At 48.6% G+C, this 16,082-nt stretch overlaps 1 protein-coding gene across 2 annotated transcripts in view; it reads left to right on the top strand.

The window, feature by feature from the left end:
• Positions 1-16,082, top strand: part of URB1 (URB1 ribosome biogenesis factor) — an 89,591-nt gene that overhangs the window by 50,696 nt on the left and 22,813 nt on the right. The window contains exons 21-29 of one of the 2 annotated variants that reach the window (XM_027773950.1): positions 370-567; positions 2,702-3,557; positions 4,530-4,731; positions 5,361-5,601; positions 8,906-8,964; positions 11,401-11,594; positions 12,915-13,025; positions 13,140-13,203; positions 15,706-15,877. In XM_027773950.1, coding sequence (XP_027629751.1) covers positions 370-567; positions 2,702-3,557; positions 4,530-4,731; positions 5,361-5,601; positions 8,906-8,964; positions 11,401-11,594; positions 12,915-13,025; positions 13,140-13,203; positions 15,706-15,877 — 2,097 coding nt within the window. The remainder of the gene's footprint in view (positions 1-369; positions 568-2,701; positions 3,558-4,529; positions 4,732-5,360; positions 5,602-8,905; positions 8,965-11,400; positions 11,595-12,914; positions 13,026-13,139; positions 13,204-15,705; positions 15,878-16,082) is intronic. The other variant, XM_006153865.3, reaches the window with a different exon arrangement.

Here is a 16,082-nt window from a genome sequence, read left to right as displayed (position 1 = left end):
GTCAGGGCCGGGCGCTTCCCGCCGTAGACTGGGTCAGCGGCAAGGCCAGGCCTCCCCTTTCTTAATTTATCCTCTTGAGCTTTCTGTCCCTGACATGGTGTGCAGATTTTCAGTTTGTTTTCAGGTTGGCCTTTTTCTCTCATTTCAGTATCATACACGTTTGTATTTTATCAACATTTAGGAAAATGAGTCTCTTATTTGCAAATTGATTTTGGAATGGGGAGCATCTTACAGATGCAGCATGTAAGGGAGTTGGTGTTGCAGCCTGCCTCCTCGAGCCTTCCTACCCGATGACATGGGTCCTGCAGACACGGTGGGGTGACTGTCAACCCTGCCCTGTCTGAGGACCATGTGACTCTATCCTCACAGCTGGGCAGAAGTGTGGGCCCCCCACTCCTGCAGCTCTTCTTGGATCTCCTCAGGCGCCTCGTCCTGCACTGTGAGCAACTGGACACCCAGAGCCAGCAGAAGTGCGAGGCTGCCCGGGCTGAGGCTGATGCTGATGCTGATGCTGACCTCTTTGTGGACATGGAATCCATGGCCTTGTCGGAGCTGGCCAGTGACCAGGTACTGCTGCCCTCTTCCCTGGGATACCTGCCACAGAGCGTGGTTTCTCTTCACTTCTGATTGAAAACAAGTATGGTTTATTGTAGAAAAATTGGAAGCTGCAGAGAACCATAGCAACGAACTGAAAACCGTTCCTAACAGCCCCCACAGAGATGAGGGTGGTGTAGTTTGCACCCCCTCCTATCCGTCCCTTACAGTCACTGTCCCCGTAGCACGGGCTTCCCTCACACTGTGTGCTGGGAGCAAGTGTCTTCTTGGTAGCTGCAGCCCGTGTACATGAAAGATGGGCAGAGAGCCAGGCTTCTCGCTGTGAATGGCCAAAGGAAACACCCCAAGAAGCAGCGGCCCCTTTCTTGCCTGTCTTGGTCTTATGAAGTGGGCTGTGAAATTGGGGCCAGGGCAGATATTCCTCACAGGTGGCCATGGAGCCTGCTTTACTGAATTCAGGGTGCAGATGTGTTCCCTGACTCACGAGCTAGCTGACAAGAACTGTCTGCTTCTGATCTCCACGTTGGCTTTCTGAGAGGCAGGACACCCTGTTAGGCAGCTAATGTGGGTAAGGCAAGCCTGCCCTATAATCAAGCTTTTCTGTTTTCAGTTGGCAAAGTTCTGTTAGAAAATGTAATAGGCTTGGGACCAGCAGTTAGCGTAATGGCTATGTCGCTGGACTCCCACGTAGTCAACCGCGGTTCGTGTCCCGGACCCAGTGGCTTAAAATTCATGCCGGGCACGTGTGCGTGCATGCCCAAGATCCCGAGAGGTGAATGGAGGAGAAGGGATTGCGGCATGGCCATCCCCTCTGAGGGGTGATTTCTTGCTTTCTATCTCTCTGTCTCTCTCTGTCTGTCTTGGAAGCACACGTGTCCTATAGCAAAAACCTCTCCAAAAGAAAAAAAAGAAAATGTAATAGGCTTCTTTTCCTTTCTTTAAGAATAAATAGGCAAGCTGGCCCCATAGCCTAGTGAATAAGGAAGTCAGATCCTACAGGGCTGACCACAGTTTGAATCTTGGGCTTAAAAAACACACTGGGTACATCCAACTCCCAATAGGATGGAGAAATGGAGGAGAAGGGATCATGGCATGACCACACACCACTGGGGAGTACTCTCTCTCTGTCAAACACACATGCCTCTAATTAAAATTAAACAAATCATGGCTAGGAATGGGAAATGTATTCATGTCCTGGGGACCTGGGATAACTTCAAGGATAGGACTAGTGCTCAGGAAGGCTATGTACAACAGCCAAACCGAATTACTCTCTAATGCAGCACAGGGTATTCAGCTGCTTTCTGACCAGGAGTTTAAACTCCAGTCGGCTGGGTCAGAATGAGGTCCGTAAAGCCCAGTGTTCTGAAAGTGGAGATGGATTTCTGCAGTCCAGGACTGGGGAAGTCAGTGGTTTAATCCTAGTCTGTCCTTTCCAGATGCTTGTCTAGTTGCGATCCCCTGTTCCAGGTGCCAGGAGAGGCCCACTGTTGGGCACAGCCCTGTGGAGCACCCCTGTGCCCTCAGTTCATTCAGGCTGGGTTGTCAGACACGTACTTGTGAATCTGGGTGGGATACTAAGCAAGCCAGTCTAGCCCCCAGGCTCATGGTGACATAGTGGAGGTAGCTGGTGGTCATGGTGCAATGGGGTAACAGTTTTGTTTTTTTGTTTTTTTGTTTTATTTTTTGAGAGGTTTTTTGTTTTTGTTTTTGTTTTTTGCTATAGAGTGTGTGCACTTGCCAGCCAGACAGAGACGGAGAGACAGAAAGCGAGAAATCACCCCCCAGGAGGGATGGTCATGCCACAATCCCTTCTCCTCCATTCTCCTCTTGGGATCTTGGGCACGCATGCACATGTGCCCGGCGTGAGTTTTAAGCCACCGGGTCTGGGACGCGAACCACGGTCGACTACGTGGGAGACCAGGGACATAGCCATTATGCTAACTGCTGGTCCCCAGTGGGCTAACAGTTTTGACGAGGCTGGATTGGGATGCTGTGGATGCCTGAGAGGGGCATTGAACATGGGCTTGAAGTTGTAGAGGGCTGGAACACTGCTTCCTGCTGTCTGTCTCACTAATGACAGCGAGTACTTGCTTAGTGGCTGTTGCCCCTGCCCTGTGTGAAGTCTGTGCCTGTCACTCTGTTTCAGATGTTGGAGGAGGTGCTCGTGGCCATCCTCAGGCACCCCACACTGGAAGGCTGGTTCCTGGCCCTGGAACAGCAGGCCCTCCCCCCGCACACCCTCAGCCCCCTACTTGTGAAACTCTTGGCAACCCACCTCAGCACAGGGGTCCTTCAGCTACTAGCAGCCAGTGCCCCAATCCTCCGGAACACCGGTCAGCTGGGCCTCCTGGCCAGGTACTTCGAAGCCATCACCCAAAGCGTGTTGAAAGAGCTGCGAACCAGGAGAACTGGGCGAGCCACACTGCCACCGAAGACCCTGCCTCAGCTAGAGGCCCTGCAGAAGCTGCACCCATACATGGAGGGTGCCCAGCTCCGTGAGATCATCCTGGCCCTGCTGAGCCTTCCCAAGGCCCAGCTTGTTACCCAGCACCCCATGAAGTCTCCTGGGCAAGAGAAGCACTTGAATGACTTTGGGAAGACACTGGTGCAGCTGCTGGCCTGCAGTTCCCAGGATCAGCTGCAGAGTGGCGAACTGCTCCAGTCTTCCGAGTACGTGAGAGGCCTGGGGGCTTTGCTCCCCATGCTGGCCATGGATGAGCTGGATGCTGTGTTCTTCCGCACTCTGCAGAAAGAGCCCACACTGGCCCCCGTGGTTGCTGTTGACCTGCTCGACTACTGCCTGGCCCGGCAGACACCCACCACCCTCAGCATTGCTGCCCTGCTCCTTGGGCAGAGCTGCCCCCACCTGCTGTACTTCGAGCTGTGGTGCCAGCGGACTGGCACAGGACGGAGCCTGCAGGAGGCCTTGGACGACTTTCTCCCCCTGGTCCAAGTCTACCTGCAGCACAGAACTCAGGGACTCTTCACACGACCAACAAAAGGTACAGGTGACCAGGAATTTTAGGTCAGAGGTGCTCGGGACGTCCACATTTAAACCGTGAACTTCACATTCCCGGCTGTAGTTCATGCTGTGTCTTCTCCAATGTCAGCCCCGCTCTGGAGATTGAGAAAGACAGGACCTCCCCCTCAATACCCCTCCCCCCACTCTCTGCCTACGGCTTGTGGGATAGCCTCTTCCACCCCTCAATTCCCAGTTACCCAACAAAGCCAGAGGAGGAACGTGGTAGTCAGGGCCATCTGGGGCTGGGTCCTGCTAGGTCGAAAGACTCACTCAGGGCTAACTGTCCCTTGTCTGTTCTGATCTTCCCACCTCGGGGAGTGTGTAAGATGGTGTCAGGTCAAGGCAGCTTGGGTCCAGCTCTCTTACTTCTCCACCTTCTGGGTTTCAGGTCTGAGGCACTTTTTGATGATGTCGAATTTAGTTTAATTCCTTTTTGTTGAATGTGCGAATGCTTTTTCACTCACCGCTTTGCCTGTTTTGCGTAATTTTCTATCAGTGCTAACAGACGTTTGAAAAAGTAAGACGGCCCTGCGGGCAGAGCCTCCTCATCGATGATTCTCGAGTCACCTCCCCTGCAGTAGTACCTCCCCTGTGGTATCTTTGAAAAATCAATGCCATGTGTTCAGAACTTGGTATTTACTGTCGTGGTGTGAACTTAGAGCTGGGGGCTGTAAGGGCCCACTGGTAGAAGAGTATAAGAATGTTGATTGTTAAGATGTGCCCAATGGCATGCCAGTAAATGTTTCATCACCAATCTTGGAGGAGACTCATTTGTAGCATTTGCCAGTTTCTGTGGTGTCAGTGTTCCTGTCATGGCCAATTTCAAGCCACGAGTGTGACATCACTCGTTTACAGATACCTGAAGTACAGCAGCTGGCACCTGTGAGCTGGTCCATGCTGGCTCCAGCCCACTGCTGTGTGCAGTGACCTCTCCCCTGTGTCTCTGCCCTAGTGTCCAGTGCTGTCATTCCTGTCTTAAGGAAGGCCCTGTGGAAACAGCTGCAGAGCAGGCTTCTCAGTGCTGACTTTGCCCCGGAGTCTGGGCTGCATCAGGAGATCCTCGCCCAGCTGGTGCCATTTGTGAGAGCCAAGGATCTGAGTGTCCTCAGGGACTGTTTGCCCAGCTTGCTGCAGACTCCCAGCAGTCACAACAGGTGCGAAGGCGCAGGTGGTTTGATGGCCATTTCCATTTTACCTTCTCGTTAGCATCTGTGGAGTATGTGAGTATGGCATTGCTGTTGTGCCCATCAGTGAGACACTTCCTACAAGGACACTTCCTGCCAGCCGTCCCGTGCAGCAGGCACAGCTATAGATCAGTGGCTGGATCTGATTCCCCGAGGGCAGTGGTTCTCAATGGGAGCGGGGGTGCTGGTGATTTTACCCCCAGGGAATGATTGGCAGTACCTGACATCTTTCATGTCATGCTTGGATTGGCTGTGGGGGTGAGGGTTGCTTCTGCATCTAGAGGGTGCAGGAGGCTGGGGTGCTGCTGAATGTGCTCTGATACAAGAAAGCCCCCCCCCGCCACTGCCCATGAGAAAGGATTACCTGGCCCAGAACACCCGTGCTGAAGTTGGGAAACCCTGATTTAGAGAAAGTCTAAATGAGCTCCTAATCTGTCCTTTTTTGGTGCTGATGTTTCTCTTGGTTGTAAAAATTCTAGTCTATCTTTTGTGTTTGAATAAGAGTCAATGAAGCTGTGACTCCTGGGAGTGGGTAGTGTAGTGAGCAGGACTCAGCGGGCCTATCCCTTTTGGAATTTGTAACGTCGCATTATTCATAGAGCCCTAGGGATTAAGCCAGCCCTCTCCATCACCTTCATCTGCAGCAGTTGGATCGTGGCTGACTCTATCTTGGGAGCCCTGGAAGCATCAGCAGGAGAACTGTGTGCCTGGAGGAAGACCCTCCTCGGGTCCTGCATGAAGTGGCTGATCAGGTCTTTCAGTGGTAGCCAGCAAGATGATGACACCGCTCAGGATCTGGATCAAGAGAAACAGATGCTGCTGAGGTTAAATGAGCTGTTGGTAGGTGTTTCTTCTTAGAGATCCTGGTTAAATTTTTAATACAAAGAAGAAGTTAGACCAATCAAATTTTTATATATATGTGCGTGGATATATATATACATACACACACACACACACACACATATATATGTATGTGTATATATATGTATAAATTATTATTCATACATTAAAATAACATGGTAGAACTGAGCCAAATACAAATGAGGCTGTCAGGGTGAAAAAAAAATTAAGGAACCAATAATTAAGTCAAACCTTTTCTTCCTTGAACCTCTAAAGCTTACTCCTAAAACTATTAGTCAAAGCAGAAAGTCTAGGGACCCCAGCCTATGTGAGATCAGTGGCCTGGTGTGAAGTGAGATGGGCCGTGTCTAGGGGCAGAGACATCCTTGAATGGATGAGCCATCTTTTGTCAGGAATTAGATGTTGCCTAGTGTTTTATTGAATTGACTGAGATATTTCAAGGTCTTATTTTTTGTTTAATCTGTTAATGAGACCTATATTGATTTTTTTGAATGTTAAACAAACCTTGAATTATCGGATAAACCTACGTGATTATGGTATATTATTTATTTTATATGTCACTGGATTTTTTTTTTTTTTTGGAGAGGTTTTCGCTATAGGGCGTGTACACTCGCCAGACAGACAGAGAGAGACATAGAGACAGAAAGCGAGAAATCACCCCCCGGGGGGATGGTCACGCTGCAATTCCTTCTTCTCCATTCTCCTCTCGGGATGTTGGGCACGCACGCACACGAGCCCGGCGTGAGTTTTAAGCCACCAGGTCCGGGACACGAACCGCAGTCGACTACGTGGGAGTCCAGCAACATAGCCATTACGCTAACTGCTGGCTCCCTATGTCACTGGATTTGATTTGCTAACATCAGGTTGAGAATTTTTATCTGTGTGCCTGATGAATATTAGTTTGTAATTTTATTTTCTTATAGCATCATTGGTCCTAGGATCAGGTAAGGCCAGCCTCATAGAATGTGTTCACAAGTTTCACTGGGTATAAAATTCTAATTTAGCAGGGATTTTTTTTTTTTTTAAGTGTTTTAAAAATGTTGCTTTACTCTCCTGGTCCATTTTGTTTCCAGTAAGAAGTCTGAGAAGCTTATTTTTTTATTCCCCTTATGTTCATGTCATTTTTCCCCTCTGGCTGAGTTTAGGATTTTTTTTTTTCTCTTTTTTGAGAGATTTTTGCCTTAGGCCACATGCAGTGGACAGAGAGAGAGAGAGAGAGAGAAACAGTGAGAGGGAAAGTGAGAAATGACCTTTAGGGGGATGGCCATGCCACAGTCCCTTCTCCATTCTCCTGCTGGGATCTTGGACATGCATGTACACGCTTCTGACATGATTTTAAAGCCACTGGGTCTGGGACTTGAACTGTGGTTGGCTATGTGGGAGTCCAGTGACATTGCTACACCGTCTGCTAGCCTCAAGAATTTTTTTTAAAACATCATTTAAAGCAATTTGACTATGATGCACTTTGATACAGTTTTCTCCAAGTTTCTTGTGTTTGGAGTTCAGTAAGATTTTTAAATTTTAAACTTGGGTTTATAGTCTTCATAAAATTTAAAAGTATTTGGCCATTATTCCCTCCTATGAAATGCGTTTAAAAAGAAAGTCAGTTTTGCACACAAATAATAAATACTCACAGGTTAGTGTAAGTATATAAGTTATTCCTTAAATGCATGGTGTAATTGCCTTAAATTCTGAACACAAAATTTGAAGTAATTTTCAAGAAAATAACCCTGGCTATAAGTAAACAAGGCTATGGGAAATGTTTTCATAGGACATAGACCAAACCACATGCTTACTAAGTTGCTTAAAGAAACTTAAACCTGGGGAACCAGCAGTTAGCATAATCACTATGTTGCTGGACTCCCACGTAGTCGACTGCGGTTCGTGTCCCGGACCCGGTGGCTTAAAACTCATGCCGGGCGCATGTGCATGCGTGCCCAAGATCCCAGGAGGAGAATGGAGGAGAAGGGATTGCAGCGTGACCATTCCCCCTGGGGGGTGATTTCTCGCTTTCTGTCTCTATGTCTCTCTCTGTCTGTCTGGCGAGCGCACGCGCCCTATAGTGAAAACCTCTCAAAAAAAAGAAACTTTAACCTGTATTTTGTATTTTCAGGCTCAGTTCGTTGTTGCAGGTTTGCAGCGATAAGGTGTGCAGCAACCCACCCAGACATGGCAGGCCTAAGAGAGGAAGTTGCCCAAGATCTAGAAAGAGCTGAGCCTTAGAGGGCTGGGGGAGGGCGTCACACAAGTGGTTTTCACCTATTAGTAAATGAATAGCTAATTGCAAATTTGTTAGTGCTGTCTGAAATGGTTAATAAGGGGAAAGGAAGTAACAGGAATGCTCAGAAGGTTATCCTTTCTCCATTTAGTGATTATGTATCTGCTATGATCAGAGCTACTAGCAGAAATAACTATTTTTTTAAGTTAAGAGAAAAACTATGCATTTGTGGATTATTTGGATTAGCTATAGCTCATACTTACCGAATGGCTCTAACAATTCTATAGTCTACATTTAGTTTTTGTTTTGAGATAGTCTTGGTTCTGCTCTCTGTACCTGTAACAATGAGCTATCCAGGGCAGCCTTGTAGCATGGCTGTTGAGCGCTGCGCAGAGGGAGCCAGACCCCACCATGGCTGGTGGCTGTTTGAATCCCTGCCCTGTGGGCTGAGAAACATGCCCAGTAATTCCTGATGGGATACAGAAATGGAGGAAAAGAGGACTGTGGCCTGACCAGGCCCTACTGGGGAGTGCTTCCTGTCTCTCTCATGCACACATATGTACCTTCAGGCATTTAAAAAAAAAAAAGTGGTACTATCACATGCTTATCAATAATCTCATAGAAACTAGAACAGAGGAGATACTGGGTAGATCACAAATGCCAGAGCAGGAGGGGACACCAAAGTTCCTCTTTCCAATTCTTTTTTTTTTTTTTTTTTTTGGTGTGTGTGTGCTATGTGCTAACTTTATAGTAGACAGTCTTTTTTTTTTTTTTTTTTATAATTACTTTATTGAACTTTATTTTAATTTGACCAGAGTGGAACAGAACAAGCGAGTGAGTGAGAGAGAGCAAGCCGCCAGGTCCGGGACTCAAACCACGGTCAGCCATGTGGGAGTCCAGTGTGAGTCCAGCATCCTTAACCACCATGCCAATGGCTGGCCCCTCTTTTCAATTTTCTGACCTTATGTTTTGCAGAGGAAGACTGAGACCTAGAAGAAGGCACCTTTTAGAATTTTCTTTTGAATTAATTGAGAAATCTTATGCACATTTATTGTTTATTTGTAGCTTGCACTTAATGAAGTCGATCCTGGTGATTGGCAGAAATTTGTGAAGATAGGACTCAAGTAAGTTGATTTTCTTTTCTTGGCGCAGTTTAGTAACGGTGTGAATGTGGTTGATCACGCAAAGCTTCTTTTATGCTTTGCTGTTAGCATAATACATGTGCTAGAGCAGATGTTCTTTTTAGAGACAGAAAATGTGGATTGTTGGAGATAAGAAATGATTTGCCTATTGATGTGTGATGTGTTTCTAATAACAAGAAGCCCTGCTTTTAAAAAACGAAATATTTGGGACCAGCATTTGGCATGGTTTTTAAGGCGTTGGACTCTACATGGTCGACTGTGGTTCAAGTCCCAGACCTAGTGGCTTAAAAATCACACTAGGCACTTGTGTGTGTGTGCCGAAAATCCCGAGACGAGAATGGAGGAGAAAGGATTGTGGCATGGGCATCCCCCTGGAGGGCAATTTCTTACTTTCCTTCTCTCTCTCTCTCTCTCTCCAGTGAGTATACACACCCTATGGCAAAAAAAAAAATCTTTAAAAAATTTATTTTTAATATGGAAATGTGCAGAGAATTATAGCAGCATCAAATTTAATAAATGCTGACAGTTTTCAGTATTTGTTTTAATTCATTCTTATCTCCCCATGCCCCCTGGAAGGGCATTGGTCTTCCAAGGCTGCACTTTGTCTTGTGCATGGATACTTTGTATTTTCATCCTTTACCTGTCAGTGTGTTTCAGCAATAATGTTAGTGTGTTTAACAATTTATAGAGATGCATTGTTTATATGTCCTTCTGTTCACTCAGATGTGTTTTGATTTATGCACATCTGCACGGACTTCAGTGTTTGTATTTACTGCTGGGATGTGTACTGTCTTTTGACTGCACCAGGTTGTATAGCCAGTCCTGTACTGACAGACCTCTGGGTGTTTCCCCAGATCTGCCTCCCATAGAGTCCTGCAGTGACTCTTTCAGGTCTCCTGGTGCACAGGTGTCTGGGGCAGGGTGGGGGTGAGCGGGCTGTTGGTGCAGGGTCAGCCTCAGTTTCACTACAGGTTCAAACTGCTCTCCAAAGTTGCTGAGAGAATTTGCGCTCCCATTTCTGTGTGCCTGAGAGTTCATTTTCCCTCACTTCCTCAGGCTTTAGTTTCAGACAGTCACATAGTTGTGAGACAATGTTTTATTGTGCCCGTAATTTTCATTTCTGTGATAATTCGTAAATTTGAGCCAGTCATGCCACAGGAGGAGAAGTGCAAGTGGACTCCAGGTTTATGACAAGTGTAGATTGCCGTTGTGGAATGGCGACGTTTCTTTCAGCCCTTGGTTAGTTTGTGCTTGTAGAATGTCTCCTCTATGTTGGCTGATTCTGAACAATATTCAGTGGAACTGAAAAGGCTTCCCTAGAGTGCGATGCTTTCTTTCAGTTAGTGGGTTTCAAAGAGATTTAAGATGCAGACAGCTTCTGAATCATTAGTGGAGTTCCGAGTAGCCAGAAGGAAGGAAGGAGGAAGTGACCCAGGGAGGCGGGCCGGGGCACTGAGTATCATCTTTACTCGGGCTCAGCTGCTCCGCTGCCTCTGCCTGTCAGAGAAACAGGAAGTTCCTTTGGTGTTGGCGTGGTGGAGGAAACAAGTGTGCTGCTTCCCTCTCTTGTTTTCGGAAGTGCTCTCTGATGGAGAGGTTCGTGATGACGCAAGTTGTTCTGATATGTTCAATTGTTAATAAAAATACCTGAACCTGTGTGGTGTGGAGGTTTAGACAACTGGATTCTGCGTGGCCATCTGCACGGTTTGAGTCTCGGACCTGGCGGCCTGAAAAGCAGTGCCTGGCACGTGTGCGTGTGCACCTAAAATCCCTAGAGGAGGATGGGGAGAAGGGACTGTGGTGTGGCTATCCCTGCTGAGGGGTGCTTTCTCACTTGTACTCTCTCTCTGGCAAACACACATGCCCTATAGCAAACTAAACAACAACAGCAACAAAACCCTAAAAACAAAAAAAACAAGTCTGGATCATTTAAGAGAATGGAGGTTTATGAGGCTCATGGGTTAAGGGTTCACGGCCAGGGCTTCACCTGGCAAGGGTCTTCTTGGTGGTGAATAACATGGCAGAGCTAGTGCAGATATGTCCGTGTCCAGGGTCTCATTTGCTTTCCTTGTAAGGTCACCAGGACTGAGCCTTGGGGCCCTACCCTGATACCTAATCACTTCCCAAAGTCTCACCTTTTGCCACCGTAATCAGAGTAAGTCGCCACCTCTCAGCACTGTTATGATGGCTCATCAGATTTGAACACATGACTGTTAGGGGGACACATTCAGATTACAGCCCAAGTGTAACACCAGGTCACTAGTAGGACCCACATGATAGATATGTGACTATTCACCATGAAATTCTCAACTTTGTGTTGTGCTTAAAAATTTTTATAATCAAATGCCGAGAAAAACCTTTCCTATGAAATAAAGTTTCCCTTTAGTGAGGTTCTTTTCCTTTTACCTCTCGTCTCAGATTTCGGTATCAGGACCACACGTTTTTGAAGAGCCTCAATGGTGCCATGCAGCTCCTGTACAGCCCAGAGAGCCCAGTGCACACGGCGCTCACCCCACTCCCCATGGTCCACATGATGCTTACCCAGCATTCCCTGTTCTTGCCAACGCTCCTGAAGTCCGAGGAGGAGGAACACCCAGATGGGCGAGTGAAAGGTGACCCGCCCCCCAGCCAGCTGCCCATTTCCGATTCAGTTCTGCTTCCAGATTTCATCACGCTGGCTCCTGTGCACCGAAACTTCTCTTCCCCGGGCCTTCAGAGCTAAGGAAGTAGCACCGAGACAGGATTGGAATGTTTTGTTTCTGTCAAATCCAGGTCAAGAATGTTCCCTTTAACTTATCCTCAAACAGCAAATGCAGACCTATTTTCAAGGCCTTGCGTGGCCTGGAGAAGTCACGATGGCACTCATATTGTTGTACCCTGGGCTCATGTGTGATCTGAGAGAGGACAAGAATTAGGACATGTGGGGGGTGTAGGTGTCTGACCAACATACTGTAATTGTTCAGCTGTGTGACACCTCTTAAGCTGCATGGAGAGACTAAAACTCTTTCAAGGGGAAAGGATTAGAACTTGCCTGTTACACGTCACTGCTAGAGAATGCTTCAAACACCCAGATTTAGGGTCTGTCCCTAAATCAGCAAGAATCTTGAGTCTCACAAGTCTTGAGTGCAGTGTAGACATGAGGAATCAGAGAAGGTGGGCTGAGGGCTCCTGCCCTTTCAGAGCCACAGTCTAATATTTAAAGAGACAAAATTAATACCCCAAACTGTCAGAAATCACAAAAGGGTCGATGTATAATTAACAGTAAATCAAAGACAGCCATTACCCAAATACTGTTACGGGCAGAAGAAAAAGTAAAAAAGGCTCCCCCTTTATTCAGGCAGGAGTACCAGAATTAGAGACTATGGTAGAAGAGTCCTTGGAGGAAAATGGTTAGATTTTAAAACCTTAGGTTGTTTAGAGGGAATGAGCAGAGACTTATTTTCAGCCTTGTCAGAGACCTATAAAGAGGGGTGATTTTGGGGTATATTTTATTTAAAAACAAACCGTGGGGATATAGAAGCATGAGAAGTAGTTACAGATACTGGAAACAGTATGGGAAGAGGATGGGGGGTGGGGGAGAGTGAGAGGAAAGGAATCAAGGAGAAAAACAGAGAACAAGATATTTAAGGGACACAGAAATGGAGACTTACCTGTTGAGAACATGTGTCATATTGTTGGTGTGCAGTGTGTCATGTTGCGTAATTCATTTTATAAGCTGTAGTAATGTACAGTGATTAAATGTATAAAGTAAAATAAGAAGAAGAGAAAAACAAACAGTGAGGAAGGAGTAGGAGGCAGTCCTGAGGCCAGTGTTGTTCTCAGGAAGAGATTTTGAGCCCTTAGCAGTTTCCCAGAATGCTCCCTCCTCTCCTTTTATTCTGAGCGTGCGTGTCCAGGCCCTGCATTGCTCACATTTCGGTGTTTTCTCGCAGAAGCGCTGGTGGACCTGTTGTCGACAGTGGTGAGGATGTGTCCCTCTGTCTGCGAGAGCAGCCACTTTGCCGTGCTTCTTGGGGCCTATGGCGCCTCTCTCAGCGTCCTGGGTGAGGGTGTGAGGACTGGGCAGTGTGACCAGGGAGGGTGTCAGAACCGGGAGGTGATCCTCTGGAGTGAGTAAGAGGTTCAGCTTCCTACACTGACTCTGATTCGACTTCTAGACCAGAAGATTCTCCTCCTCCTCCGGGCTTATGAACAGAACAAGCTCAGCCTCGTCACCTTCAGGTGAGTGTTGGAGATGGGGTTGTGCCTCAGGTATGAGGGCACAGCCCAAGAATGCCGCTCCCATGGCACAGTGAGCTCCAAGCTGGGGACCCTCTCTTGCCACCTTTGGTGGGTGGGTGAGAGGGTGGGACTCCCCTAGTTCACAGTCACCTGCGGGGTAAAGTCTGGCCTCACTGCAGAGATCCAGTCTGGGAGGAACCACCTGGCTTGGCTGCCCCTGCGGGATGGATCCCTGTCTGTCACAGACTTGGCCCAGTCTCACTCCCACTGGGGTGTCTCGTTGAGTTGATGTTTCTGAAAGCCCGTCTCTTGATTCATTATGTTAGATGGAATGACTTACGATGTGGGAGATTGGGAGCAAACGGGAGGGCCATTGGATGGTAAACCTACTTGCCATCTTTTCTGCCTGTCTGTGCACATGTGTCATGTCTGTCTGTTTCCCTGGGCTCCCAGTGGCTGCCGGCCAGGGCGACTTTGGTCCTGAAGGGGTCTTGATGGCTTTCTCTAGACGCCCTCATCCATCTGTGCAAGTGCCAGAGCTGAGTGGGACTCGATCACATGTGCTATGGTAGAAAGCAGTTTGGCATTCTCTTCGCTGCACTAGGTTCTTCTTTTCTCCTTAGCATTTGGGACCAGCACCCTGACATCTACCCAGCACGCACCTGAAGGAGGGCTTTGTGTGTTCGGGTGGGAGGGAGCGGACTGGGCCAAGTTCAGGGAGCTCTGCAGGGAAGAGGAAGCTGTACTTCAGAGTGTTGGTTTAAAGATAAAGGCTGTCCCAGCCCAGAAGCCACTCATCCCCAAAGTAAGAAGGAGGGAGAGAAGAAAAGCGTCTGTTTGTCAGGTCTCGGCTGGCCAGTCTCGTCCTCTCCCTTATGTGCTGACCTCACACTTTCTGCTTTGGAACTGGTGCTAGGTTGGTTGTGCCTTTCAGAACAGCACAGCCCCTGCTGACATGAGGGACAGAGAAGAGTGGCTTGGAGGCAGGTTTTAGAGAGGGACAGGCCATTGTTACTACCCAGCATTAGAACCCCCTCTAACTCAGAGGGCAGAGGCCAGACGAGGTTGTGCAGTAAGTATACAGGTTAGAGCTGGTTGTGAAACGAGTCTGTGTACCTGCCTGGAGAAGGGTGTGGGTGAAGGATGAGGGCCACAGGGCTGTGTCCAGGAATGTGGAAACATTTCCTCAGAGCCAGTGGGGAGCTGCTCTTGGGGCTGACGGGGCACACCCAGTTCCCAGCTGCCTGCTGCTAGAGACCACAGTTAGCAGCAGGCACATCTGAAAGGACGATCCTTTGCCTTTTCAGCTATTTACTTGCATAGAAATGAATCTGTTTAGAATTCTATTCACAAGTACTTAATTCAGTAGATGTCCTGCCCTTTATGAGACACTGGGGCTCAGCACTAGGGAAAACCACGAGGAGTGAGACACTGTGTTACCATTGACCCCAGCTGTCTGGTGCTCAGAATTGTCCCTGTCTCTGAAGTGCCACCTGACTCATGGCCAGGGTGTAAACCAGCTCTTACAGAAGCATGAAGAGCAAAGGCCGTATCTGCTCCAGGCACCAGGGTGCTTTGTGACGGGGTGGCACTCGAAGGGTAGGGAGGGACCCGATTGAGGTGAAGTTGGTGGGGGACCCGGGTCACCAAGTGGAGGGAGCGGCATACAGATGGGTGGGAGGAAGTGGGAAGGTCAGGACATGTTGAGTGTGGTGAGTAGGTGGACTCATCCGGATCACATCTTGTGGGAGCAGGTGGTGGGAAGGCCGAACAGGCTGGCTGTTAAGGGCATGAATACTTGGTGGGAGCATTTCCATTTTCATCTAGGAGACAGCAAAGAACTGATGGGCACTTGGAGCAGAGAAGTGGCCCTCATCAGAGCCGGGCTATGGGGAGCTTCCTGGCAGCAGCGGGGAGGGGAAGGGAGGAGAGTGGGGACAGGTAGAGAGGAGGAAGAGGAAGGCCCGCGTTATCTTCCAGGCAGAAGGGGTGTGAGTTACACGTGGCTCACACATTGTGGACTCCCATGGGCAGGACTAGGAGGCCTGGTTCTCATGAACCTCTGTGAGCAGGATGAAATCAGGATCCTACCATTGTGATCAATCATGGACTTGAGTCAGACCACTCCTGCGAATGACCAGCTGAGCAGCTTTCTTAATCCTGTCTCGACCTCTCTTCCCCTGTTGCACAGGAGGTGGTGGTATCTACCTTACAAGGTGGTGTGCAGGCTAAGTGAATTAGTATACATGAGGGGCTTCAGGTTGGGCAGCACTTCATAAGCTGTATGAAGCTGCCAGCTTCTATCACCATCCTGACAGTGTTACCCACTCTGGGCATCACCACCACCTCCCTGGTAACACTGGGATGGGAATGAGGTAGCAGCCCTGGTGTGGACTCACAGCTGGACAGAGACCTGCTGTGGTCATGTACTTGGCATCACCTCATCACTAATTCTGCACATGGTGGGACTCTGTGACCAGTCTGTTCCCTCTCCGGCTCTAGGGTGTTACTTTGGGGCCCAGCAGCTGTGGAACATCACAAGACCTGCCGGAGCCTGGGCAAGTCGCTGTGGCAGCAGCCGAGTGCCGGGGACATTCTACGCCTGCTGGACCGGGACCAGATGATGCACACCATCCTGCACTTCCCCCAGAACCGGAGGCTGCTGTCCCCCGAGGTTCGCTGGGGCTGGCTGGACTCCTTCCCTCTGCACCCTCAGCTGCATTTTCTTGTTCCTGTTTAACTTTTTTATTAAGTAAAATTCTGACCGTGTACAGAGGTGCGACCCCATGTACTCCTAACCTGACTTCAGTGGTTATCAGTGCGGACCACGTGTGTTTCATTTATTACCCCTCCCCAAAAGAGTTATATCAAAGCAAATC

Source organism: Tupaia chinensis, unplaced genomic scaffold (genome assembly GCF_000334495.1).
Source record: "Tupaia chinensis unplaced genomic scaffold, TupChi_1.0 Scaffold000392_1, whole genome shotgun sequence".
Lineage (NCBI taxonomy): Eukaryota > Metazoa > Chordata > Mammalia > Scandentia > Tupaiidae > Tupaia > Tupaia belangeri.
Note: the sequence above shows the minus strand (reverse complement) of the source record. Positions and strands in the feature narration are given on the sequence as shown.